Raw genomic sequence first — 27,292 nt, forward strand, 5'->3', positions numbered from 1 at the left:
GCATTGTTTGGTGGTTTGGGGTGTAGATTTGGGTCTTTTTGTCTTCCCTTTGAAAATGAAATTGTCAAATCTGCTGAAAAAGAAAAAATATTTTGGAAGAAATATTAGAAGAAAAATCATATGGATAATTGAGTGTTACTTACTTCTCAAATAGGGAGAAAACCTTATGGGCTTTTCTCATGTGTTCAGTATTAACTTTTTGTGACTGATCACATAATCAAAAAATGCTACAGGCTTGATCAAATCCCAGCTGAACTTTGTGGTTTAGTCTCTGAACAATGTCTTTGAGTCTTATGTCATAAACCTACTTACTGTTTATCATAAAATTCACAGCTTAATTTGCATGTTACTGATGCCAGGTTTTGTGTATGTGTCTGTGAATTTAGGGATGGTGTCAGTTCTGGATTTGATGCAAGGTGGTTTCCCGTCACGAGCGTCATTTCATGAACTGTATAATATGTACAAGAAATACTTGCCTGAAAAATTGGCTCGACTGGACCCTAGGCTTTTTTGCAAAGTAAGAAAATAATTCTTCTGTATCATCCACATGAGAAAATATATTGTGATGTTGGTTTTCATGTTTCTTTGAAGGAGGCAGAATTTAATCCTTTCTGGTTTCTGTGTTTCAGGCCCTATTTAAAGCCCTGGGACTGAATGAAAATGATTACAAATTTGGACTAACCAAGGTGTTTTTTAGACCTGGCAAGGTAATCTTTTTCTTGGAGTTCATGATTATGAATCTTAAAATAATTTCCATTTGAAAAGCACATTTGAAAGTAACATTGTTTAACACATTGGTAAAAGTGTGGCCAACCTAAATAAGGTTGCCCAGGATTTGTATAAATAATTTTGTTCATTTTCTTTGAATAAACCACAAAATTTGTATGGATACAATTGGGTTTATAGTCTTGTTGCTGATGCTGCAGTATTTCTAATGCAATGTTTGTATTCCAAGAATTATGTTGACTTTTAAAAAGATGAAGTCAGAGCCAAGAAGAAATATTTTCTAGTAAAATCTGTTTATAACTGAAATCTCCTTCTGTGATTCTGAACATTGCTGCTTCTATTCAGAGTAAGGAGATGAAGTTGAGAGCTATTGCGATGACAAAGGAAAATTATTGTAATCCCAGAAAAATGTTCTTCCTGTCTTATATTTACTGAAAAGCAGAAGTGCAGGATTTTCAGAAAACGTTGCCTTCAATGGGAAACTTATACAAAGGTTAAAAATTGAGAAGTGCTTTCAGCTTTTATTTTTTTCCACAGATACATAATTAGATGTGTTTTGAAGTTGTGGAAGGCCAGAGTTCATCTCCAGGATGTATAAAAGCAATTGATTTTTAAAAATTTTGACAATAAGTATTTTTGGTGTTTAGTAAACGGTTATATTATTCAAAATGCCAAGGGTTGGACGTCCATACAGCAAACATATAAAAAATCTGCGCTTGTAATTTCTGTTATCATTAAACAACAAAGTGTAAGAAAATTATCTGCTGACTTTAATTGAAAGCTGATATAATGACATACAGTTTATATAAAAAATTTTAATTCAGCCTGATCTCAAACAATAGTATCTAACACTCTCTGTCCTGCTAATATGTAAAACTTGTTTTAATTGCCATTTAGTTTGCAGAGTTTGATCAGATAATGAAGTCTGATCCGGATCACTTGGCAGAGCTGGTTAAACGAGTGAACCGCTGGCTTATCTGCAGTCGTTGGAAAAAAGTTCAATGGTGTTCTCTCTCGGTGATTAAATGTATGTGGCTTATGTTTTATTAACTCAAAATGTTGGTTAAAAATACAGCAAAGCAATTAATAACACCTTGAAATGTGGCCAAGGACATGTATAGCAGATACATACTGAACTCTGAGTAACTGATTTCAAGGTTGGTGGGATTTTTCTTGAAGTTACTCTGCTGAGTAGTAATAAGGTGGTGTGCAATAGAGATTGGCACTTGTGGTGTGCTTCAGAAAAGGTACCTGGGAGATTGGGAAGGGTCTGATGCAGAATGTCAGCAGTCTCTGATAACATGGAGGGTGAAAACTGCATTAGAATGGGGAAGAAGAGCATAAAGGCCTTATGCCAGTGCACACATGGCTGTGCATTTGGGCCAGCACAGTCTGTGACTGATTATTATTTGTTGCTGTTTATAGTGAAGCAAATAGAATTTCTGAATTCTTAGGAGATTTCAGACATCATAGATTGTAACACTAAAATCTTGGGTGTGCTCTAACTTTTAACAAAAGTTACTGGTATCTGTGAATCTGGAGGGGTGTATGAGTGTGCACACATTTCATTGTTCCTGTTGGATTTGGGTGGGAGCCTCTGTGCCTGGCACAAGATTGTGAATTCTGCTATTCTGTTTCTTAAATGTTGTGGTTCCAATATACAAAAAGCTCTCAAGCACACATAGTCTGCATACAGTTTTGTGACATCAAATGTATAAGGAAGATAGTAGTTATGTTAAACTGTATAAAACATTAAGATTCTGTCTTATGTGTGTTTACAGTGAAAAATAAGATAAAATATCGAGCCAGTGCCTGCATTAAAATACAAAAGACTATTCGTATGTGGCTTTGCAAGAGAAAGCACAAACCATGGTAAGAAGATATTCCTTGGTTGAAGGAAGTATGTTTTAAATAATATTTTCTTGGGACTGTAAGAGGAGGTTTACTTTATTAACTAAATCTATCTGAAATCATAGAGTGATGCTGAGTACAATTGAAGGAGACTGAGAGGTTCTGTGTTCCTTCACTCTTTTCCAAGGATGCATAGACTAAATCTGAACCTTTCCTAAAGATGTTTCTTTATCTCTTTGTTCATAAAATCCTTCAGTGACAACCTTGTTTTTAAAAATTTTTTTATTAAGTCTGTCTAATTTAATTTAAGGTCGTTAATTGTTGTCCTTTACAAGGTCACACCTTCCTTCCTTTATAGGCTCCCTTTCATTTTTATCTTAGAAATAATAACTGTCTTATCTCCTCATGAAATTAATTCCATTATCTGATTGCAGGGAATACTGATGGAAAAACTACTTCAGTAATTAAGCTCTGCTGACACCTTAATGTTCTTTGACAGAGACATAGCTCTGTTCTAGTTGTGGGCCTCATAAATTCTTTTACATCCTTTGAGAATTATGTTTCATTTTGAATCTTGGCATTTCTGACTTTTTTTTTTAGCTAATTGGTGCTCATCTTTAATGATTTGATTTTGTTTCTACTTTTGTGTGTTGATTTGCAAATCCCAGTATAGTGATATCTGTTTAGGAAGGTTGTCTGCAGATTTGTAACTTCTGTGTGGGGCCTTCAATAGTGGTTCTTAAAAAAACTCTTGAGTTTTCCTGAACTCCTCCCCAGCCTTGCTTTCTCAATCCTTTGGGGTGTAATGATGGTGTTCATTCTGGGATGTAATACTGTGTAGTAGAGTTTTATCTGATTAATTCTGTTACTGCTCTTTGAATAAGTAGCGCTACTCAGCCTTTATCCTTTCCAGTTAAAATCCTCTAGTGGATACTAATAATCATTAGTATCCATTTATTATTGTGAGAAAAACAAAAAGCCAGCCCAAATTAATTCTCAAAATAAAAATGCATTTTTCCATTTTGAGCCACTGTTTGCTAAGTAATTTTAGTTACTGCTTGGAAAAGGCTCCATTGCTTAGTTACTTGATGTGATAATGTTCAAATTTCAAAGAAGAGGGAGAGTTTTGTCAGAAGGCATAACTTCTCTCCCCATCTACCTTTTTTACATGAGTGATTTGTGGAGTTTTAAAAGTATCACCATCCAAAATTATTTCAAATAAGCAAATAAGCTGTCTTACCTTCACAGCATTGATGGCCTGATAAAAGTACGTACACTGAAGAAGAGACTTGATAAATTTAATGAAGTAGTAAGTGCTCTGAAGGAGGGAAAAGCAGAGACAAGCAAGCAGGTCAAGGAGTTGGAGGCTTCTATTGATGCATCAATGACCAAAATTAAGGTATGTGATAATAATGAGAGAAAAAGTATCTTTGTACTGGAATCTTTTAAAAGCTTCATCTAAAGGAGAAGGCCAATGCATTTTTTTTAACAGAAAATATACTTTAAAATTGTGGTCTTAATTTTCAGTCACTGGGTAATTCCTGTTTAAAACTATTTGTAAATATAACTGAAGTGAATCCTGAAAATAGGTGCGTATGACTTTGGTATCTGTGTGTCAAAATTGGCACTGAAGGTTTTAAAGAAAAAATGCATGTTGGTATTACGAGACAAGTGCTGTCAATAAGTTGTTTGTTGCTTTCACTATTGGAATACCAATTACCATTATTACCATTATCAGAATGCCAATTACCATTGCCAATATTTTAACTTAATAAGGGCTGAAACAAGGCATTTATCACAGACTAGAGACATTTCCAGTTATGAGGTTTTTCAAACTTGGTGGTAAAGAGAATTCAGCTTGTTGATTATGCTTCAGGTCTGTAGTCCTCTCTTTCTTACCACAGAATCACAAAGACAAAATGAAGGCACACTGGCATTTATTAATGTTAGAAAAAGTTTGGTTTCTTGAATTCATATTTCATGCAATATTATAGCTTTCTTAGTGTGCCATATTAAGACTTCTCTATTTAAAATCGCTGTTGAAAAGATGGTAGAGTTAACCTATCAGCTTAGGGTTCTCTTTTCTAATGAAAATTATAACATGTGATTATCATCATGATACACTATCAGAAAAGGTCAGCAAATCCCCATATTGCAGTTTTATTAGTAAGATGTGAATTGTAAAATGAAATTAAATTGTACCTGTCAATAAGGTTTGAAAACGTGTCTAGCAAAGGCTATTTTTGAAGCATTTTCAACCTGTAATTTGTTACTAATAACTTTTTAGAAAAAGTTAGTCACAACACAGTGCAGTATTTTTTCTGAGTGCTAGCAGAAATATTAAGAAAAGCTATTTCATGTATGACATAAAAGCGGAGCTGTAAATAACCACTAAAGAAGATAAGAGCACAATGCAAAATACACTGGGAAGGCTTTAATTTCCATCCTAGCATGCTAAGAATTAATTTCTGTTGCTTAAAACTGCAAGATTTAAAATGTGAAGGTATGTTTTGAAAGGAAGTTAAGTTAATTTCACTGATGATATGGAGATGAATTTGGATGGTTTTATAGGAGAGGGGAGAGGAATGGGTCCTCAGGATTGTAGAAAAAAAGGGAAGAGTGGACTCAAGCTTCCCAGCTCTGAGGTGTATATATGATTTAAATATAGTGCTCAGTGATGTCATATCACTTAATATTTTTAAGTATGTTCTTTCAGAAGTGAAGTACAAATAAAAAACAATTACCCTCTTATTATTTTTGCAGACCACTATAATGACTAGAGAACAGATACAGAAAGAATATGATGCTTTAGTTAAAAGCTCAGAGCAGCTTCTGAGTGCACTGCAAAAGAAGAAGCAGCAAGAGGACGAAGCAGAGAGGCTACGACGCATCCAGGAGGAAATGGAAAAGGAAAGGAAGAGACGTGAAGAGGAAGACCAAAAACGAAGGAAGGAAGAAGAGGAAAGATGCCTGTGAGTCTTGAATTTTAATAAGTTGCTGGTTATAGAATGAGAAGAAAACAGGAAAGGCTTTTAAATGAAGTTGGTTTTGATACACTTTCACTTAGAGAATAATTTGGATTGTATTTCTGTGCAGTGTTGAAACATTTCCTTTGTAAGGCAAGTGACAGAAGAGCATATGGAAGAAATTATATGATGCAGCTGGAAATACAGATGAACTTGAAAAATTTCATAATTTACATGTAGTATCTTGTCATCAGAACTGTACTGATTTGTGGAGTACCAATCAGTTTTATGAAAGAGACTTTGTATTTCTTACTATTTCTTGTTCATTTGTGTCATAATAACACATTTTCATTTTCTTCTCCTCTTATGTAATAGGAAATCTGAGATTGAGGCAAAGAGAAAACAGGGAGAGGAAGAGAGAAAAAAGAAAGAAGAAGAAGAAAAACGTATTCAGGTTAATTCTTTAGCTGTGTGTGGCTTTGGGGGATTTCTTGTTACTGTGATGGTTTTGGGGTTGTGTGTTTATTTTCTTGTATTCATTTACTTATTTATAAATGCTTTTTGTAGCTTATGTTCTCCACCAAGTCCAATGGCTTCTTTCTATAAATGCATTTCTCAGAGTCATTCCCCAATGTTGCTTTATTAGTAAATATAGGGCAAATGTCATGTTTAGCGTATGCCAAGACAGATCACCTATTTCTAGTTCCTATGCAACTTCACATATTCTGAGTGGAGGTGCATCTGTTTTTAAAGGATTTTAAAAGTTATTTTAAAAATATGCAGCGTTGGGGAATCCTGGTTTAGCCTTTGAAGATTTGGTGGGTGGTTCATGTCAGGCAAGTTTGGCATTCTTTTACTAAAGTCACATCTTGACTTTGATTGTGTTGTTTACTTGCTTAACTGCAAACACTTTGAGATGCCAGTAATAATGAGAGGAGGCAGGACTGTCCTTGGTAGCTCCTTTGGCTGCACTAAATACACGCAGCTCAAACCCCACTCCTCCACCTTTCCCCTTGATTTATGGCAATTCTTACTGATTTCATAATGAGCTCTCCTTCGGAGGTGTGTTTGGATCCTGTATCCCTCTTTTCCTTTTTTATTGGAAATTGCTTGGGTGACCTGGGATAGCAGTCTTATGAAAAAAGAACATCTATAGTGATTGTCTTTATCAATGTTTCTTGGGTTCTGAGCTGTGGATATCTGCAATGCAGAATGTAATTTACACTTTTACTTTAAAATGCTGTGTTTGGATCCAAGTGGATATATAATCCTGTAAGGTGTTTCATTCTCCCACATAGAGTTCCTTTCTCATTATCTTTCCTCCTGCTGGTTGGTTTTATCAGCTAATCTAAAACAAGATTCATAAGGTAAAGTCACTGGTGTAATGGTACAGTTTTCAGTGTTTTAGTGGTGCAACTTCACAATGATGGGTGGGAAGCAGCTTTGTTTCCTTGTTAATTTTGGGGCACTGCTAAAACTTGGTGTATGTGCCTTTTGAAGGTATGAATTGGATGGTCCTGTTTTATTTACTGTGTGTGCAAGGCTTTTTGTGAAATAATGATGGTTAACTGCTGCTGTTGTTTGACTCTGCAGAGGCAGTATATTTGAATTGTTCCTGCACTGCACTAAGTTGGAAGTTTTACCATTTGCTTAAATTCATGTTAGATCAGTTCCACAGAGAATTCCAGTGTCTGTCTTAATCCCTTTTCAAAATGACATACAGACCTGTATCCAAAGTAGTGCCTGTTACAAAGTCCTGTGATGCCAAGAGCAGAATATCAAGGAAGTATTGTGTTAGTGCTATGGAGAAGCAGCCATAGCCTCAGTTTCATTTGAGTTTTAATGATTCTGAAAACTTCTGAACATTAGTTTTTATAATAATGAACAAAATAATTCATATATTAAAAAAATTACTTGGCACTTTATTTAAAAAGTTAATATAAGTGGTGGACAATATTTGATAAACTATATGAAAACCAAGATTCAGTTTGTAGCTGTTTCATTTTTCTTGGGTCTAACTAAATACTAATGCTGTTAATTTTTCATTTCTGTAAACTGTACATGTTTCCAAAAGCTAATACACAACATAGCATTTTTTTCAAATACTGCTCATGTAGCATTTTGGTTTTGATTGGGTAAGGCTAAAGGTGTCCTGTTCTCAAACAGGCTGAGATTGAGGCTCAGCTGGCTAGAGAGCGAGAGGAGGAGACGCAGCACCAGGCCGTGCTTGAACAGGAGCGCCGTGACCACGAGCTGGCAATGAGGATTGCCCAGAGCGAGGCAGAGCTCATCAGTGATGAGGCACAGCTGGATTTAGGTTTGCACAGGTATGGAGTCAAGGAGTTACATTTTCCTCTCTGTGCTTTCTTTTCTCCCCATCCTGCTCCCTTGGAGAAGACTATGCTCTTGTTTGGTTAATGGAACTTTGTGTTCATTAAATGGAGCTTTTAAGTCAGTATATTGGAATGTTTTTCAAATTAAATTTTGAAATTTGTTAGATTGCTTTTGCTTAGACTTTCTTCATTTTGCGTCTTGCTACATCAGTGATTTTGTAGGTGCTTGTGGACATGACTGCAGGTCTCTTTCTTTTTTTGAGTTCTAACAAGGATGGCCAACTTAGAATTCTGATTTTTATGACTCATTTAAAGTAGGGAATAGAATTTCTTCAGTGGTAAGTAATAATAAAATACATCTTTGCTAGGTCTTGATGGTGGTTCTATTTTTACAGTGAATTTGTGTGGGATTTTTTTTTTTAAAGAAGAAGCTCTCTTTAACTGCAGAAATAAAAGTAATTTCTGGGCCCTGACTGGTAAGTTTTTTCAAGTGGAATGAAAATACCTAACATAGATGAGTTCAAATGTTAAGTGTTAGTCTTGTTTTGTGTCAATTTTTGATGTGCGATAAAATGAGCTTAACCTTTGATACACAGAACCACACTGCCTGTCTGCAGAGCAAGAACTCTTCGGGTGTAAAAGGTGATGTCTTAGAAGCAACTTAGAAGTTCCAGTAAAAATGGTACTTACTGGTCAAGTTGCATGAAGGGACCTGTGAACATGGTCACATACTTGGTGACTTCATTAATATGACTCTACTCTGTTGTTGTTGTTGAAATGAGTGCAAGAAAATCCCTTGTGTTGCCATGAAATTTCAAGCTCCTAGATGTATTTCTTTTGCTACCCAAATTTCATCTAAATGTATACTTTTTTTAATAACTGTATGCTTGCTTGAGATAGGTGGGTAATTTTTTGTCATGTTCAATACTGACTTCTGGGCAGTTCCACTGAAATGGTTGTGTTTTTTCCCTCGGTACTGCAATAGCTGTCAAATTGTCTCTGACTGAGACTGACATGCTCCATTCACAGAATCAGAATGGTTTGGGTTGGAAGGGGACCTTGAAAATCATCTCTTTCCTGCCCCCTGCCATGGTCAGGGACACCTTCCATTAGACTAGGTAGCTCAGAGGCCCATCCAAGCTGGGATGGGGCAGCCACAGCTCCCTTGGGAAGGCTGTTCCAGTGCCTCACCACTCTCCCTGTCTGGATTTTGGTGCAATACTTTAAAGGTAGACACAAAGTCACTCTAGTCTTGCAACCTGGCAGAGTTCTCTTAAATATGAAAGAAGGGATGCAGTAGTCAAGAGCTCAGAGAATTCAGTAACTTCTCTGTCAGTGAAGCTCTAACCTCCACTGGGTTTCCTACTGCTCATAGGTGATTTTGGCATTGGTCTTTCTTGTATAATCCCAGAATGGATGATGAGCTAATTGTCATCATAACTCTTTGACTGCCAGTTTCTCTGCTGTGTAGCTAGCCCAGTTCTGCTGTGCAGCTGGTAGGTGACTGAAGACCCTTCTAAGTGTTTGGAAAGTACTCAGTGGTCTGAACATGTTAGTATAGAGATGGAAATAATTTCTTGAGCAAGATAATACCTAAATCTAGAAAAGAAGTGATAGATTTTCCTGCTTACATGAGATCTTTTTTATCTCATTGGCAAATTTTTTCCCTTGTTTCCAAAGTCTACTTCAAATAGTTCATTGCACATTCAAAACCTGAACAGAATGCTTTTAATTTAATATTTGATTTTATTTTGGTTTGTTTAAAATCAGACTAAAACCTTACCCAGGCCCCAGTATCTTCTATTGAAATCAGAGGATTTTCATATAATTTCAGGAGTTGCCTTAAAGGTAGCAGCTAAAGAAATTTGGTGAAATGCAAACTATTGGTTAGAATAAATAATGTAATCTAATATTAAAACATAAAGTCTCAGGACTTCTTTTATATTATACCAATCAAAATTTTGCTGGAGTCTAAAGAAGTTATAGTCTACGGTCTTCTACATTTGAGACTGACATATTAGCATGTGATACACTAAAATCACTGACTTTTCTATAAGTATATATATCTTCCCTGTTAAATTTTGCTGTAATAAGATAAAGCATGTGTGACTTCATACTGAATTCATGCAGTATATTGCTTTTACAGTGTTATCACACTTCTGTAAAAATTGGTTTCATCCTTACATATTGGCATGAAGAAAATAAAGGTATTTTCCATTGTATGGTTGTAACTGTTGAGTGAAAAGAGGAAGAAAAGGGTGATTTTATGCGCTCAGTTTTAACAAATACGTGACACTTTTGTGTTGTCATATTTGAACTTGAGTGCCTGTAGTTTATTTCTTTTTTCCACAGTGCCTTGCTGTATTCACTTTCATAGCTTTCATAGATATTTCAAGGGGCATAAGTATTAACAGTTTCCTTAAAAAATATATTTGTTGGCTACTATCAAAGAAGAAAAGTTGTTTGTTCTGGCAGCAGATCCAGGATTTTCATTTGTGCTTATTCTGTGCTGGATCTGCTGGACCTCTTCTAGCTTTATCCAATTTTACTACTCATCCACAGTTTGAAAGGATGTGTAATATGTGATTTACTGCACCCAGGGGTAAATTAAAGGTAATGACTAGCAGTTAAGTAAAAATTAATTTAGATAGTAAGTATCTGCTTTCAACTGGGTAGTTTTTATTCATTTATGTGGCTTATTGAAGTGTACAGTATGGCATGTAACATCAAAAGAAAGCTAGTCTTAGAAGAGTGTTGTGAGTGTATTTCTCCTGGGTTTTGCATTGGAACAATCCTATGTCCTAATTTAGAACAGATAGTGCTACCTGTGCTCAGCTGTGTGTTTCCAGCACAGCAGTTACACTTGGGGTCTGTTCACAGCTTGCATGAAGAAGCACCCATCCTGTTCCCAGAGCAGCTACAGGAGGATTGCTGCTGTTTCTTGTGACACGCTTATCCAAGCATGAAATACATCAGTAGTATGATTCAAAGTCTCTGCTTTTGAAAGATTGGACAGGGGAGAAAGGCTGGGGGAAGCTTTCACTTGTACATTTCTTTTTTCCCAGATTATTATTTAAGTCATAACTGAATGAGAAAGTTTTGGGGGGAAAAGAGGTTTATATAATCAGCTAAAAATAATAATAATAAAAATTCTTAAGATAATAAAGAAGATGTGAGAGAGCAGGAAATGCTATGACCCACCTTTTCTTGCTTCAGATTATTAAAATATTAACTAGGTAGTAGTTTGTCTAACATTAAATGTCTTCTGTTTGCAGAGCCAATGGAACAAAGCCACAAATGACTACGTATGGCATTTTTTTCCATTTGAATGCTCTAATAGATAGAAGCCACATTAATTAATCAAAAGAAATTGATATTGTCTTCTTATTTACTAATACCCCATAGCAATCTTTGTTAGTATGCATCTGTAATTTCTAAGTCAATTTTTAATGCCTCATATTCATTACTTTGCTTACATCTAATAAACCCTTTAATAACCAAATATACCAAATAACATCTATTCAAAAATCATTATATAATTGCTGTAAAGTTTTTAACATACCATCCATTTTTCACTGCCCTGTGTAATTTATTGTTCTTTACAGAATCAGGACTCTGTGTGTGTGTATGTGTGTCTGTCTGTCTATCTATCTATCTGTCTATCTGTCTGTCTATCTATCTATCTATCTATCTGTCTGTCTATTTTTGTGTGTGTGTCTGAATTGAAATAATTAAAAATAAGTAGTCGTTTCCTGTGCATTTAATTTAATTTCAGTTTGATTGTCAAGACACTTTCATGGTTATAAAGGCTGGTTTTATATCCATATATATTTGGTTTATGCTCATATACCAATTTTCTTGTAGGGAACAAATGGCCACAGAAATGTCAGAAATATTGTCTAGGTAGGTGAGAAGGTATAACACCAGTGAATCAATCATTTTCTAAAAACAAATCACACATTAAATGGGTTGAATTATTATGGAATTAAAAGTAATGGAATCTGGGTTTTTTTTTAAATTATGAGCAGGTAACTAAATTATTTCTTTCAGATAAATTGCATTTACCATTTTTTCAGCAATTATTTCTTTGCTATTTTAACTTATTATATTGAAAAAGAATAAGAATTGTTCATGTACCCTGTAATTTTCTATAATTTCATTAATGCTTCTCCAGCTTTCTTCTCCTCTCACCTTTGTGATAAACAGATCACAAGGCTCCACATCTTTTAAAGGCATATTTCTACAGATTCAGCACAAAGCTAATGAAGCCATTTAACAGCAATGTAATTGTTGGTGCATTTAATAAGGAAATATGCTCATTAGAGTTCTCTTAAAATAAAAGTAGTTTTGAAAATTTCCATGGTAAGACCATATTAAAAACCCTCTTAAGATATCCAAACAAAATCTCCTTCTGGGATTTCTTGAATGATAATGTGAGATTTTATGCACAATGCAGAAGAAAAGATAAATACAGGTTTGGGTCTGAATATGCTAGTTGGTCAAATACTAATACTCTGTTCAAAGAAATTTTTGTGATTGTCTTCCATATCAGCAAGTAAATAGAAAGTGTTTTCTGCAACTTGATGGTAGAAATTTTTTTTGACATTGATTTTGTGAACCTTACAGAAGAAGAAAAAATGTTTAGAGGTTTTGAAAGTGAATCTGTTGTTTAACAAGTTACTAAGCTATGTATGTATAGTTTGAAGATGCTCAGTCTCACATGTTTAATGAATTGTCTAGTGGTATCATGGATGATTGGAATGCAGCTGGTAACTAAATTTTTCTCCTGCAGTATTTTAAGAATAGGCATAAACCACATAAGGTGTAATTAAGGTAGCATGTGAATTTAAATGGCCATATTGTATTGCATATATTGACATAGTTCCAATGACAGTGGCCAATTTTTAATGTACAAAAAGATGAAAAAATTTTGGGGCCAGATCAGGCTCTGTGTTCTGGTCGGATTCAAAATGCAATGCTTCTCAGTATCTGCTTGTTTAAAAAAAATTGTCTCACTTTTCATACACTGGAAGCCTTTGACATGAGACTGGTCTTTTCTATTTTTAGTCTGAAAATACTGTTTATGATACATAACTCTCATATGGAGCAGTGAAGATGGAATGTCAAAGGTGATGCTCCTCTTGCTGCCAGACTGTTGTGCTTGAGGTCCTGTAGAAAACAAGCAAGTGGTCTTCAGAGTGCACAGTAGTACCCTAATAGAAAGACTAAGCCATTCAATTGGATTAGCATTCTTAAAGATTACTACAACCTAGTTCTGCTGTGCTAAATTAGGCAGCAAACTCTTAGAGTGGTGGGTAATGTTGCTAAATAAGGAAAATCCTTAGGATTTGTCAAATTAGGTTCAAAAAGGTTAGACACCAGGCAGTGCAAATTAATTATCAGGAATCCTTGATGTCCTACAGAATAGAACAAAATATTAAAGTATATATTTTGAAGAAGTTTGTCCAGTTATTTGTTTTACAGTCATGAGTAGTTCTAAGTCAATTTTTTACGTTTGACTTCTCAAACTCCAACTGGAAGCTGTGTGGACTCAGATTAGTAGTATGAGTAGACATTAAGCTGCTACTCCAACAGCAAGATTCTGTAGTTTTAATTATACTGAAGAGATGGTTCAGTTGTTATTAAGAGGAATGTTAGGTTTATTCAATGAAATTTAAATTGCATTTGTTATCACTGCTTTCAAAACTGCTGTATCTGCATAAAGAAAAAATTCAGGTTATAATAGTTTTTTATAACCTTCTAATTAAAAAAGGAAAATAAACATAAAACTTCACGGTACCACATGAGACCTTTATGGAAAAATAAATGTTAAAATAATATTCATTAGATTATACCTATTAATACTGTGCCTGTCCCACAAAGATATTACTGCACAAACAGACCTTACAATTAAAAAGCCTGTTTTTTCTTATTGCATCAAGAACTTTGCTACCTTGTTAAAGATTCTTTCTAGTTTCTTTTGAAGAAATTCCCTCAGATCCTGAAAGAATTCAATTTTTATTCTTAGTCATGAGCAGAGACTGGTAAAATCTCGTGTCTGCTCTTGAATTCCTTAGTGTTTAAAAGATGTGCTGATCATCACTGAACATTGCAGTGTTTTCAACTTATTTTATAAGCTGATAACCCACAGGAAGTTTGCTGTTCCTGAGGGAGAGTTCTTCCACTTATCCATACCACATTTCTTGGGGAAAAAATGAAATTCAGGCTTATGTTTATATCTAATGTTCGTTTCATACATGGAAACATTGTACCTTTTCCTAAAGATGATTGAGATTTTAGTAATAATTCCTCACTTGCATTCGCTGTTGACTCACTTTGACATTACCTACATGGTGAAGACCTTTTGCCTTTGGAAAATACTGAGTTTTGATGAATCTTTTTTTACTAGCTAGCGTTTAGTCCGAGTGGTCTTTTTTACTTTGATGATAAATATCATCACTCTTGATGATCATGATGATCAATATCATCACTCCCAACTCAGAATAAATATTGCTGTTATTAGATGGCAAATATAGAATTAATTTGGTTTCTTCTCTCAAGTTAGGTTTTTGTCAGACAGAATATTTTCTTAAGGTTAGGAACAAGATCAATTTTAAATAGCAGAGGAAATGCCTTTTCTTCCTTCTCCTTGTTCTACTTCAGGAATATTTTTCCTTGTCTGTTTTTTGAATGGAACTAAAAATGTTCAGTCTTTGTTTTTTGCATCTTGGTTCTCACAAAGTAAAATGTACATCAATGTGGGATGAGATACTCAGAATATGTGTCTTTCTATACCTGAAAAATATCAATGACAATTCCTTTTAATCTTTAGGAGGCAAATCAGATTATGATATGATTTTGAGCATAAAATATATTTTAATTTTCTCTTGATAATTCAAACAACTTGAAAATACTATGGTATTTTGTCTGTGTGGTAATAAGTATGACGCATTAATGATCATGGGATCTCTTCCTCTTCTTAAAAAAAATCCTGTTTAATACTTGGAAAAAATACATATACATTTTAAAAATAATTGCAGGGGTCCTGCAGTGCAAGCCACAAAAGCTGCTGCTGGTACTAAGAAGCATGATCTCAGTAAGTGGAAATATGCAGAGCTTCGTGATACAATCAACACCTCCTGTGGTAAGTGGTTTTTTTTCTGAGAAAGAGCTCAAGTTGTAGTTATACGAAAAAGTGTTACTTTCTTCCTATAACAAAGATTAAAAGTTTACATGAGTTTGAGTGAATAACAAATTAATTTTAAAAATTCTCTTACCCCCAAAAGAACAATACACAAAGGTATTTCCATATTAAGGAAACAGAATCTCCTTTGTGATGTCTTTAAGGGATTATATATTTATGATAATAAACATCTTGGGCATAAAATACATGTTATAACTTCTTAATTAAGTTCACTCCATTTGATGTACTTCCACAGAGGGAATAGTAATTAGTATGCTTTACCTAGAATTTGCATGTTCTAAGAATTTTTTTGCTATCAATTCTTGCTGTCACCAAATCATAAAGAAAGCAAAAATATGTTCTGTCGTAGATTATTATTCTTTAATTTTCAAAATGTGTAACTTCTTTTTGGAAGCTTACAGTGGGGCATTAATCACCTTGGCCTCAGTGCTGTGAAGATAGAAATAGATAAGAATTATTCGTCTTTTAGGTATTACTGTTTCTTCCTGCTTCTTATTGAAAGCAGTTGGTTAATTTGTGATTTAAGATCACTCAGAATTTCTTCCTGGATGTAGAAATTGGAAAGTAACTCATTCTCTTTTAGTGTTTTTACATATGCAAGACTGGAGCAATGTTTTCGGCTATGTAGATGGTGCAGTAATAAGTGGAGTTCTTTCCTCATGAAGCCAGCTTGGATACTCTGAGATAACTAATGAAAAAGCCTTGTCATCATTCAATTCTTAGCATAATGAACTTCAGAAAAATTAAAATACATACATGAAAAAAGAATACAAATATAAGCAGTCAAATTCATGGGTTTTTTTCAGTTGCAGAAATAATGTTCAGCAGTGCAATTAAATTTTTTTAAAATTTGTTTCTGTGCGGCTTGTATTGTGATACTGTCAACAGAAATATTTGTAGCATTTTACTGCTCCAAATGTCCCAGTACAACAGCTACTTTGGGGACTGCCTTTACTCTAAAGCAGAAAAGGATTCATCAAACTCTGAGGGACTTTTTGGGTCATAAAACACAGGCGCTGTGCTGCAGAGAGTGAGGGGTTTTTACATTCCATGTTATCATATTAGTGTCACAGCTTGATCTCCAATCATATACCTTATCAATATAGAAAAACATTTAATAAATATTTTTCTGACTTTTCTCACTCATGCCTTCCCCTTCTCCTTTTTTTTGGGATAGATATTGAACTCTTGGCAGCTTGCAGAGAAGAGTTCCACCGAAGGCTAAAGGTGTATCATGCTTGGAAATCCAAGAATAAGAAACGCAATGCAGAAACAGAACAGCGTGCTCCCAAATCAGTCACAGACTATGGTGAGGAGAGATAATTTTGTGTTTATAGTAATTTTGGTGATAATATTCTAAAGAGAACATTTCTGGAATGTATTCTGGGTTTGCTAGGTTGAAGAAACTTGGAGTTTTTTAGGAGTGTTTTATGTTGATTTAAGGTAAATATTTTGGAAAGATTGAAACTGGCAAATTCTTCACAGAAATTAAAACACTTTCGGTAGACTCAGCTTCTTATGCTTCTTAAAACCTTTTCTCACATCCAGCTGACATCTGTTAAAAACACTGGTGCAGGTGCTGGCATTTTTGTTAAATGTTCATTGCTGTGCTACTTTAATATTTCATAATATTGACATAGACATGTAGACATAGATGTAGATACTTTTAAAAGGTGCTACTAATTATGTCGTTTACATCACTGCTTACATACATCATGTTACATCCTCCTTTATAAAATCTGAGTGTTGATGCTGTAATTCTGGCTCATGGGGTGACAAATTTTGTGTAGACCGTGTTTTCTATTTAGACCCCTCATTCTACTGATTTCACAGGCTGGTGTTTATTGACAAAGCCACACACTAATCAGAGTAAGTTTCTCTTGCATTCATCAAGGAAGTGTGGGAGTTTCATACTGCCAGACCTGGAAATTCTGTACCTGGTTTCTGGCGTGGTATTTACAGAGTGGACTGTTACTCGTTTCCCAATGTTCCACCTCAAAAGTCTGGTGATCATCTGTATAAAAGGAATCTAAGAAATTTATAGGATCACAGTAAATGCATGGAACAATTTAGTCAGATCATTCCTTTTGTCTTTTTGTTCCATTATATTTGATATTTGTGTTCCTGTCACACAGTTCATGGGAGAGACAAAGAAAAGGGAAGATAGGGAGAAAGTGCTCTCCCCAAAGTCACATGAGCCTGAGATTAAGGCATTGTTGTAGGACATGGAGAATAAGCATCCCAGGGAATCCAGGTGCCCTAGGTAATCTCAGTCCATGTACAAAGGCACCTCCTTCCCCTTGATTCATTTACTTGAGTTATTAATTACTTGAGCATTACCTGAGTTTGAGGTTCTCAGGGAATTTTAGTATGGATATGTGGCAGGCAAAATCTGGACCCCTGGAGAAGATATTATCAAATAATGGGTCCTTGTGTCTGAAATGTGGTTTTAGCTGCTTAAGAAAGCTTGTGACTGAAATGGCAGGAAAAGGCATTTGAAGCACTTCTGCCAAGTGGTAAATTGCTTTGAACGTTCTCTCTGGAGCTAAATGGGTAAAATATTCATACACAGTGTTGCTGATGGGAAGTATCAAAGAGCAGATGATCTTTGGATTTTTGCACAAAAAGCTGAGAATATTCATATTGTTATCACTTTTGAGATATTTGCTGCATTTTTTTCAGTGTTTTTCATTGTATTTTTTTAACTTCATTGAAATATGGCATAATAAGAGAATAAGAGAACCTTGCAGTTCAGAAGAAATTGATAGTGACCTTTAGAGACTCTCAATGCCAGTATAATTCTTTGCATTGCAAATAATTATACCACATGGGCATTTCACATACATATGTACTGTAGTCATCTGAGAAGGTAGTAAGAAGAAATTCTGATTTCTTAGGTGTTTAAGCTAAAAGTCTTTCCCGTGTCAGTGGATGTGGGCTTCAAGTGATGTAGTTTTTTCTTTACATCTTTTCATTGATTAAATGTAGTTTTACAGTATCCTTTAATCTAATTTTATAAGTATCCTTTATTTAAATTCATGCATTCAGTATAGAAGCTAAGCACTGGTTTGTGTATTATTACTGATATTGACAGAGCTCTGGAAGTTTTTTTTTCTAGCAGAAATGTCAAAAAAATAAAGTACTACATTAATTAAATAGCAGATTTGTCAGAGCAATTTACCACTGAAGCTTTGTAACAGGAATTGCAAATTATTAAGGTGATTTTGAGGTTAAATCTTGATGAAAATAGAAGTAGAAAAAGAGTAGAAACACTTAGAATCTGCATTTGTATTGTAGCTAGAATTCCTATTTGTTTGTTATCAGCATTGGTGAAAAATGTTGATGTTGTAATGAAGCCATAACTTATAAGGAATCAGCACTTTCATTTTTTGTTCAACATGTAATATTTGTTCACAGATTTTGCACCATTTTTGAGCAACTCAAGTAAGTGAGGAGACAGTTGTTTAAGCTAACTTTGAAGAATAGGAACACTTGAGAGCTCCATACTAACATTGATTAATCCAGTGTTTTGCTACACATGTATATAGAAGTTAATTGTAAAAAAAAAATGATAATTTGACAATGTTATTAATCTGATGGTAATTATACATGACTCTAGTAATTCAAAAATGTACTTGTCTTCGTGAAAACCTACCCATTTGAGGAGTCATGGGAAGGGAGAGTGAAATAACCTTCTTATATAAATTATTGAAAGATATAATCTCCGATTTTTTACCACAACCACCAACACCCCAAAACCATTCTTGTTCTAGCCTTTTTTTTTATTGTCTGCACATGGCTTTTTGTTGTAGCAAAACTCTGGAATCAACATAATGTAACAACTGTTTTCCTAGCACACAGACTAACATTCAGGTGATGGTTTCTTCTGAATAGACAGCCACAGTTCTATAGCACCAATAGAGGCTCCATTGGCTGCTTAGCATTTCCATTCTCTAGATTTGCCCTCTTCTCTAGATTTAGATATGCCTAGGGGTAGAAATGAGCCTTAGCAATTACCATTGCAGTGCAAAAAGTATTCAACAATACTTAAGTACTGATCTGCTGGGATAAATGTTCAGACAATGCATAGAATTAAATTAGTTTTTTATATACTCTGTCTTCCTGTAAGGTGTGTGTTTTATCAGAGTTGATGTATAAAAGTAGCATTCATGTGTTAAAATCTGGGTGCTTTTTTTCTATGTTTGTTGTTAATGCACACATTAGAAAAAGGAGATTTGATGTGTATGACATATAGGGGTTTGTTAAAGTTCTGCTCTTCAGGTTTAGAAAAACTATTTTTGCTTGAATCTAGGCAAAAGAAATTTCAAGGTGTAGTTGCTAGTCTGTATTAGTTCTGTTCATGACTGTAAAAATAAGTTATTAAAAGTAATTGTAATTTTTCATATTAATAAATGTTAGCTCAGAAATTCTCTTTGTTGCTCAATACACAAGGAAAAAAATTGAATTCACTTTTAATTACTCCTTTTATGCTGAAACATATAAAAAGTTAATCCTGATTTTCTTCTGTAGAGATGGTAAAGGTTCTTAAGCAGGGTATCTGTAACAGTGGTGTAAACCACTAAAACAAGATCAGTAACAAACTTTTGCAGGGGCAGTTATTAAAGGAAAGAATGTTGCTTTTAAGAGCATTTACTATTTAAAATCGATTATGATAGTGTATATGTAAGATTAAGAAGGTTGATCATTTGATGAATTAACATAGAGAGTATCTGCTTTTATTTGAAAGTGAGTTTCTCTCTAGAGTCTGAAATATGGGGAACTCAAAAAGTCCAAAAATGCATGTGGAAAATATTTACCAAAAATATATATGAAACTTGAACAAATTTCATGTAACTTTCTCCTTTAGAAGTTTAGTCAGCTGATCTTAATGGTCGGAAATTAAAAATTCCTTGAAAAAAGAAAGCAGCCAGAAGTTACCTCTAATGCCAGATTTTGACTTATAGAAATCTAAGCAGAAAATTGTTTGGTGGCAGCTTTGTAATAAGCAGTATTTATTGTCAACATTTCTATTAACAAATTAGTAATTTCTAACAGTATTATACATCCTTTTGTGTCGACTGTCAAACATCAAGTGATGCTTTTGTATGTTTGCAACTGAAAATGCTTCTGTGCGCTGTGATCTTTTTTTACAAAAAAATGGACTGAACTAAAGCAATTACTGATAAATGTTTCTGGTTGGTAAGAAATTTTACATGGCAAGTTTTACCTTAAATATTGATTAAAAGCAGAATATATTATTTTATTTACTTAGTTTTGTTTAAATTTGCCATTGGGCAACATGTACAGGAGTTAACATGAGCCATTTCTGACCAGTGTTTTAGCTGTTGCAATTAACAGAATGCACATTATATGAGATGGAAATACTTTCTAGGTTTGCTGAGACTTCAGATGACCTTGAGAGATAATCTCTTGGGTTTTGGGGGAGGGTTTGTTTTCTTGTTTGTTTTGTTTGTTTGTTTGTTTGTTTGTTTGTTTGTTTTTTAATGTGCTGATTAATAAAGGAAGTAATATGGCTTTCTTGTTTTCTAATTGCTTTGTTCACTTATTTTTGGGGGGATGTTTTGAATGATAGCACAACAGAACCCCGCAGCCCAGCTCCCGGGCAGACAACAAGAGATTGAAATAAACAGGCAGCAGCACTACTTCCGCATTCCCTTCATCCGCCCCGCGGACCAGTACAAGGACCCCCAGAACAAGAAGAAGGGCTGGTGGTACGCACACTTCGATGGGCCCTGGATTGCTCGGCAAATGGAGCTTCACCCTGACAAGGCACCCATTCTGCTTGTAGCAGGTTGGTGTTGAAACTTGGAGAAGGTTCAGAATTGATAACAAACTTCAGAAATAGAGGATGAAGTTCCAAGTTCCCCACCTTCCTTCCTCCCTGCCTTCCTTCCTCCCTGCCTTCCTTCCCTCCCTCCCTTTCTCTGTTCTTTCTTATCTGGGCAGAATTTGAGGATTTGGGACTGCTGCTGATGGTGGCCAAATGTTTCAGAATATCACTGGGACATGTAACTGGTCCTATGTTTTACTTCTACACGTACTTCAATTTGGGAAGCCATAGACAGTGGGAAATCAAATGGAAAGAGTTGTATTATTACAAACCCTCAGACTATTCATTGAACTGGAGACAGTGTGAAGATAAAACATCACAATTTATCTGGGAAAGGTCTACTCATTATTATACTGTTTTTAAGTTAGCTGTAAAGAATTACAAGCAGTTTGTATCAAAACAATTTGTGCATATGTTACATTGTCTGTCTAATAGCAAGGCTAATAGCAAGCTGATGCTTTTACCCTATTTATGCTACTTAGTATGGGAAAATAGCTTTTTAATCTTAAAAATTTAGAATAAATGTTGCAATGGATAGGTAGAGATTTATCTGGTAGTGAAATGTATCCTCCTTTTCTGGAGGGTAAGGAACAGGGGAGAAAACACTGGAGAAATGCTGCTTCTGTGTTTTGAGATTTTGTATTTAACTTAGAGACTGAGGAAAGGCCATAGCCAATTTGTTTCACTACAGGATTATGCTTTACTGGCAACAAAAGTTTGTTTTCTGCAAATTATTTTAAGTAGAATTCCTTATACCAGCTGTTGCTGTTCAGTGCCAAAGCCCATAGCTAAAAGTAGCAGTGCTGTCGTTGAGTACCTGTTAAAAATAAGATTACGATTTAGTTTGTGAGCTACATATATAATTTCATTGGATTGCCTACGTTGGTCCCACTGTTGGTTTTGTGTGGTAGGCTGACAGATTAGCTACTTGATCCAAAGTCTGGAATTCTTAGTTGCTTTAACCATAAGTAAAGCAGTTCACTATAAAGTGGCCTGAAACTGAAGGTATATGTAATCCAAATGTGGTTGTCATCCTGTAATGGGTTTCAGAAGAATGTATCGAGATGATGATCTTTCGGCTTCTTCCCTTTATTCCTTTTTGCTTGCTGTTTAAGCACAGCTTTGTCAATTGCAGCATCTGATATTAGTTTATTCTCATACTGTTTTAGTGTTCTCTGTGTAACAAAAAACCAGGAAACTGAAAAATGCCTGTATCTGAGGACTTCCTCGTAAGCTCTGAAGTCTACCAGCAAACCAGATCTACAGAGAGGAAATGTAATTAACAAGGATCTAATTTTTATTGATGGGATCTTTCAATGATGTAAAATATGTTTTCTTTTTCCCTTTACCATTTCAGGTAAGGATGACATGGATATGTGTGAGCTTAACCTTGAAGAGACTGGCTTAACCCGAAAGCGAGGTGCTGAAATTTTACCGAGGCAGTTTGAAGAGATTTGGGAACGCTGTGGAGGCATCCAGTATCTGCAAAACGCAATTGCAAGCAGACAAGCTCGCCCCACCTACGCTACGGCGATGCTGCAGAACCTGTTGAAATAAGCGGGCAGGAGCGTTCGCGATGAGAACCTGGCCCGCGATACAAAGGGAAGAGTTCCTCTGTGCTACAGAGGGCCTAAACGTTCTGTAATCAGAGTAGAGATGTTTAATATAAAGTGAACAGATTTTATTAATCATGTGGTTTGTTAATTTGTACTTCATGATGTTTAATCTGTGTAGTGAACTTTACTAGGTATGAGGACCCTGAAGAAACTTCAGGCAGTGTAGTTTGCTGCATTTTGTTTTTATGTTGCATTTTCTTTAACAGTTTCTGTTATAACTCTTAATACTTTCAAGCAATCTGTCTGTACTTGGGTACATATTGCAAAGAACTGCACTGCAACCAGCTTTTTATAAGATTCCTTCTTTAAAACACTGAGTAGCTGGCTTCAAGTGGTGGCCTAGTAAAGAGAATATGCTATTTCTAATAACTGGAATTGTGAGGCCTTAGCTTTGACTTCTGTTATGGAGAAGTTGGAGTATACTTTTATATAATCTGAGACATTTTATGTCCTGATTTGCAAACTGGTTAGTGTCTGTATTTAATGATTTTTGTTTTTCCAGAACCTGATGGGAAATCCTCCTAAACTTGAGACCTATAAACCCCTATTAAATTCATTCTCTGTCTTGGTTTAAGAGAAACAGTTTTCTGTATGTTCCAAGAAAAGCATTCATATACGTCAAAATAGTATAATATTGGAGGTCCTCAAAGAATGTACTGCTCTTTAGGGCTTATACCACTTTTCTTGTAGATTTTTTTTTCTCTCTTTTTAGTACAAATCTGCTTTGGACTTTATTTTTCTGATGACATTTCTATTAGCGATTCTTGGACAGTTTGTTTAGCCAGGTAGTGTAATTGCAACATATTACGCAAAATTGTCCAACCTTTGTATCTGAAGGTATATAAGATTAAGGATAGCACTAAGGGAAATATGTTCAGCTTTTTGCTGGCAGTATAACTGAACTGAGTATTGAGGCCTGAGCCTCAGAAATCCTCTTTATTTTAACTGTAACAAGATATACAAGGTCTGTAACTTTTGTTAGACTGTATAAAAAATTGGTCCAACAACATAATGCATCTTAATAATATGTGCTGATGGAATAGATACAATTTTTAGTGTACTGAAATATCATAGTGACTTGGATGCTGAGCTATATATTAATCTCCTCTATCAAGTTTCATAGCTTGTAGCAGTTCCCTTATGAAACTGTTTATTTGGGGAGTTTTTGTGGGTGAGAATCATTAATTTCATGCAGTTTTAAGAAGCATCTCTTTCATTTAAGTGAATGTTGCTTTACCTTGCTAGCCATTATTTCAACAAATTAAACATGACCATTTATTATCTCTCTTAATAGAAATCCAAAATATAAGTAGCTTGATGTCCAATTCATAGCTTGATTTAAAAATGAATTTTTGCCCTTTTTAATTGACAGTTTGCTTACAGTATGAAATAATTTCCACACTCCTTACTGAGCATGAAACCTCCTGGAAACTTTCATTTTTAAAAGGCATAAATATACTGAATTTTCAAGAGGGGTGATTCTGTAGCACAGAGAAAGGGCCTTGCTGACCTTAGACTATGGTTGTGTGCCACAGTCTGCTTGTTGTTATAAACACACTCCTCATGGGAATAATGTGGAGATATTGAAGTGGTATTTAACTTTCTACACACCCACTGCATCAGGGAATCTCAGCTTCTGCTGCAGACCCACTCTACTTCCTGGTCATGTGATTGCAAATGAGAAAATTGTTTACATTTTACCTAAATTCTTCACTGAAACAGTCATTTTTGGCTGGAAGAGGAAAGAAGGGCATCAGACTACTGGCTGGGAAGTTGTGTGCAAACCTGTACAGTGTTGCGTGAGTTTAAAGGTGCAGCTTATGAAATTTAGATTACTGGTTTAATGTGTTACTGCATTGGAACCAAAATGTGACAGCTTCCAGTCCCCAAACACTTAACACTGCAAGAAGCTGTGCTCACTCATGCGATCCAAGGAAGAAAATCACTGACCTGACCTGTGTGTGTTTCTGTCAGGTTTAGCTGCTTGAACTAACACATTCCATCTCACTGTGTGTATCTTTAAAAATCCATGGATCTTATGAGACTGAATATTGTAAGCAAAGAACCTCAAATGCTTACATGTCTTAGGTATGTACACATATATGTGCTTAAATATTTTAGCATGTATGTGTGTAAATATACCTGCAGAGAACTTTAAATAAAATTTACTGCATGTTTCCACTCTCTTCATTTAGTTATGTCAGGATTTCCTTGATTGGCATTTGAAAGAAATTTTTTTCATCAGAATGGGTGTATGGAAATTTTTCTTTACTAAATGACTAACAAATATGAGCTATCATGAAAATAAAATGGACTTTGAAATAGTGGAAGAGGGTCTGGTGGCTGGACATCTTAAATGAGATGTTCCCACCTCCCAGCATTGCTCCAGAAGTGTGCCTGAGGGAAGCAGAGCATGCATTCCAGAAATCGGGGTATTCTACTTTGCACAGTAGCAGACTGCTTTTTTTTTCCCTTTTTTCACTCCATGCCAAAAGCAGCTTCTGCTTTTATTTTTACTTATCCTTTTGTGAAACATAATTAATTTTCAGTTAGTTTCAGATTATTTTATTTTTTTTACATGTCTGGTAATATTTAACTGCCTACCAATTGTTTCCATGGTCCTTTGTAATGTGTCAGATAATTATAGTTGGTTGATTTGGAGAGGAAATATAAAAGGAGGAGAGAGGGTTGATATTTAGGACTGTAGTATGACCTGATGCCTATCTGATTTATAATTATAGAGAAAATTATAGAGGTTTTGAAAGCACATTGACTTGGTTCTCTGCATGTTTCATTAAAAAAAAAATTCTTCCTGCCTGTCAGTGAAGCTGTCCATTATAGTTGAGATCCACAAAACAAAGAACAGGAAGAGAAGCACAACACTAAGCTGCATTCCTGACTAGGTGACCCAGGAATATGCATTTTCTTGAGAATGTTATTCTGAAGATCCTAAGATCATTCAATACTTGTCTTTTATCCACTGATAAGATTGTGTTTTTCTTTACCTAGTTGAATCCTCTGGGTTTTTCTTCAAATATCTTTATTTAAAGTATTTAAATGACCTCTTAATACTGTACTGAAAATTAAAAATAAAAAATAAACACATTCCATGTTGAAATCTTACTTGTATCTTCTTACTGTTTTGTCTTTGAAGAGTTGAAGTATAAGGGTTAATTAAGTTATGAGAAAGGCAAAAATATTCCTTTGCTGGTAATGTCTGCTGTTTTTCCATGTGATATTTTTGGTGCTTAAGCCTACTTTTTAAAGCTTTATTCTAGTAAAGATTTTATCTTTACTTTCTAACTACATACAGCAGGTATGATGTAGGCCATATAGGTCCCTGGGGAGCCTTGCTAAGGAATGGCACTGGGGGCTCCTTCATGCTCCCTGCAGGGACTGCAAGTTTTTCAAAGGACTTTGGGTTTGGCTTTTGCCTTGGAGTCTCTAAGAGGTTTGTGCAATAATAAAAAAAAAATCATGGCCTACAATTATCTGCTGTAATTAGTCCCTGGAGAGGCTTTGTCAGTAACAACACTCAGTGGGGCTCATTAATACTTTCACAGTATAGGAAAAGCCTCCTTTTTGTTCTTAAAATGCAGCTCTGGGGCAGCAAGAAATTAAGAAGGCAAAGTAGGGAAATTTCCAGTCATAGGTGATGAAAGGGTCATTGTATAGGATTTTCTTTTTCTGGAATGGCTTTACCAATTTAAAGTATTCTTTATTTAGAATTTATTCTTTAAAGCTCTCTAAAGAGATGGGAAGTATGGACAGTGTTATTGTGTCAACAGGAGCAGCAGGGCTTGGAGTCTGATGGGTTTATGGTTCTAGGGAGCTGGAAGGAAAATTTCTTGTTCCCTTTGGAGTTTGACAAAATTTATTCTATGCAATACTTGGCTACATATGTCTGCAAAATTCCCTGGAATCTGTTCTCTAAGGGAGCTGAAGGGGAAGTGTGTGGTGTTTGTCTGCCCTGTCATCATTTTGTCTCTTCTATAAGGAAAGGATGTGATTTCTGATATCATGGTAATGAGCAGTGTGACTGGAAAGCAAATTTGGCTTCTGTATTTGATTGATGTCCTCTGCTCTTATTACGGGATGGAGGTGATGTAGGACTGTGCTGGGATAGAATGGTGAAGGGCTTAACTGACAATCCTGCCCTTTCCAGAGATATTCCTGAGAGTTCTACCACTTTAACTGGCTGCTGGTCAAGAGGAGTCTGTGTTCCTGACAAAAGCTTTATAGGTTTTCTTTAATGTGTAGTTGGCTTATTGAAAGATGACATTTTATTTTTATTTTGTACTAACGTTATAGTTGAATAACTTACAAGTAACTTAAGGATTCTCTTGCCATCCCTAACAGCCCTGAGTTGGGAGTCTAATTTGGATTTTCTACACAGAGCAAAGTAAGATTTCCATTGCTGCACCATAGTAAAATAAATTAAATACTTCACTAAAACTGAGGTGTCCTGAAGTGGTGTCACCATCGTTGCTGCTGCTTCTCTGCTGGTGTTGGTGCTTCCAGCCTCAGTAAGGCTCTCTGGTCCTCTGCACAAACCCATGGAATTTATACCCAGCAGGGTTTTGCAGTCCAAATGGAGGAGTTCCCACTTGTTTATTCCTGTTCTTTAAGAAATAGAGTATTCAGGAACTAATAAGCAGGTGAGGTAAAGCTGAGAGTAATAAGCAGCAGTGTGCTTGAGAGATGTCCCCAGAGAGCCTTTGTACCTGGACAGGCTGTCCTTGGAA

At 35.2% G+C, this 27,292-nt stretch overlaps 1 protein-coding gene across 1 annotated transcript; it reads left to right on the forward strand.

The window, feature by feature from the left end:
- Positions 1-362: 362 nt before the first annotated feature.
- On the forward strand, positions 363-25,665 carry LOC141729920 (unconventional myosin-VI-like). The gene is made up of 15 exons (XM_074546579.1): positions 363-517; positions 630-707; positions 1,624-1,753; positions 2,508-2,598; positions 3,826-3,976; positions 5,341-5,549; positions 5,919-5,997; positions 7,710-7,870; positions 11,152-11,181; positions 11,741-11,779; positions 14,917-15,020; positions 16,258-16,389; positions 18,498-18,524; positions 20,674-20,892; positions 22,289-25,665. The coding sequence occupies exons 1-15, from the start codon at positions 389-391 to the stop codon at positions 22,486-22,488; spliced, it is 1,779 nt and encodes a 592-aa protein (XP_074402680.1). The 5' UTR covers positions 363-388; the 3' UTR covers positions 22,489-25,665.
- The last annotated feature ends 1,627 nt before the right edge of the window (positions 25,666-27,292 follow it).

Source organism: Zonotrichia albicollis, chromosome 8 (assembly GCF_047830755.1).
Source record: "Zonotrichia albicollis isolate bZonAlb1 chromosome 8, bZonAlb1.hap1, whole genome shotgun sequence".
Classification (NCBI taxonomy): Eukaryota; Metazoa; Chordata; class Aves; order Passeriformes; family Passerellidae; genus Zonotrichia; species Zonotrichia albicollis.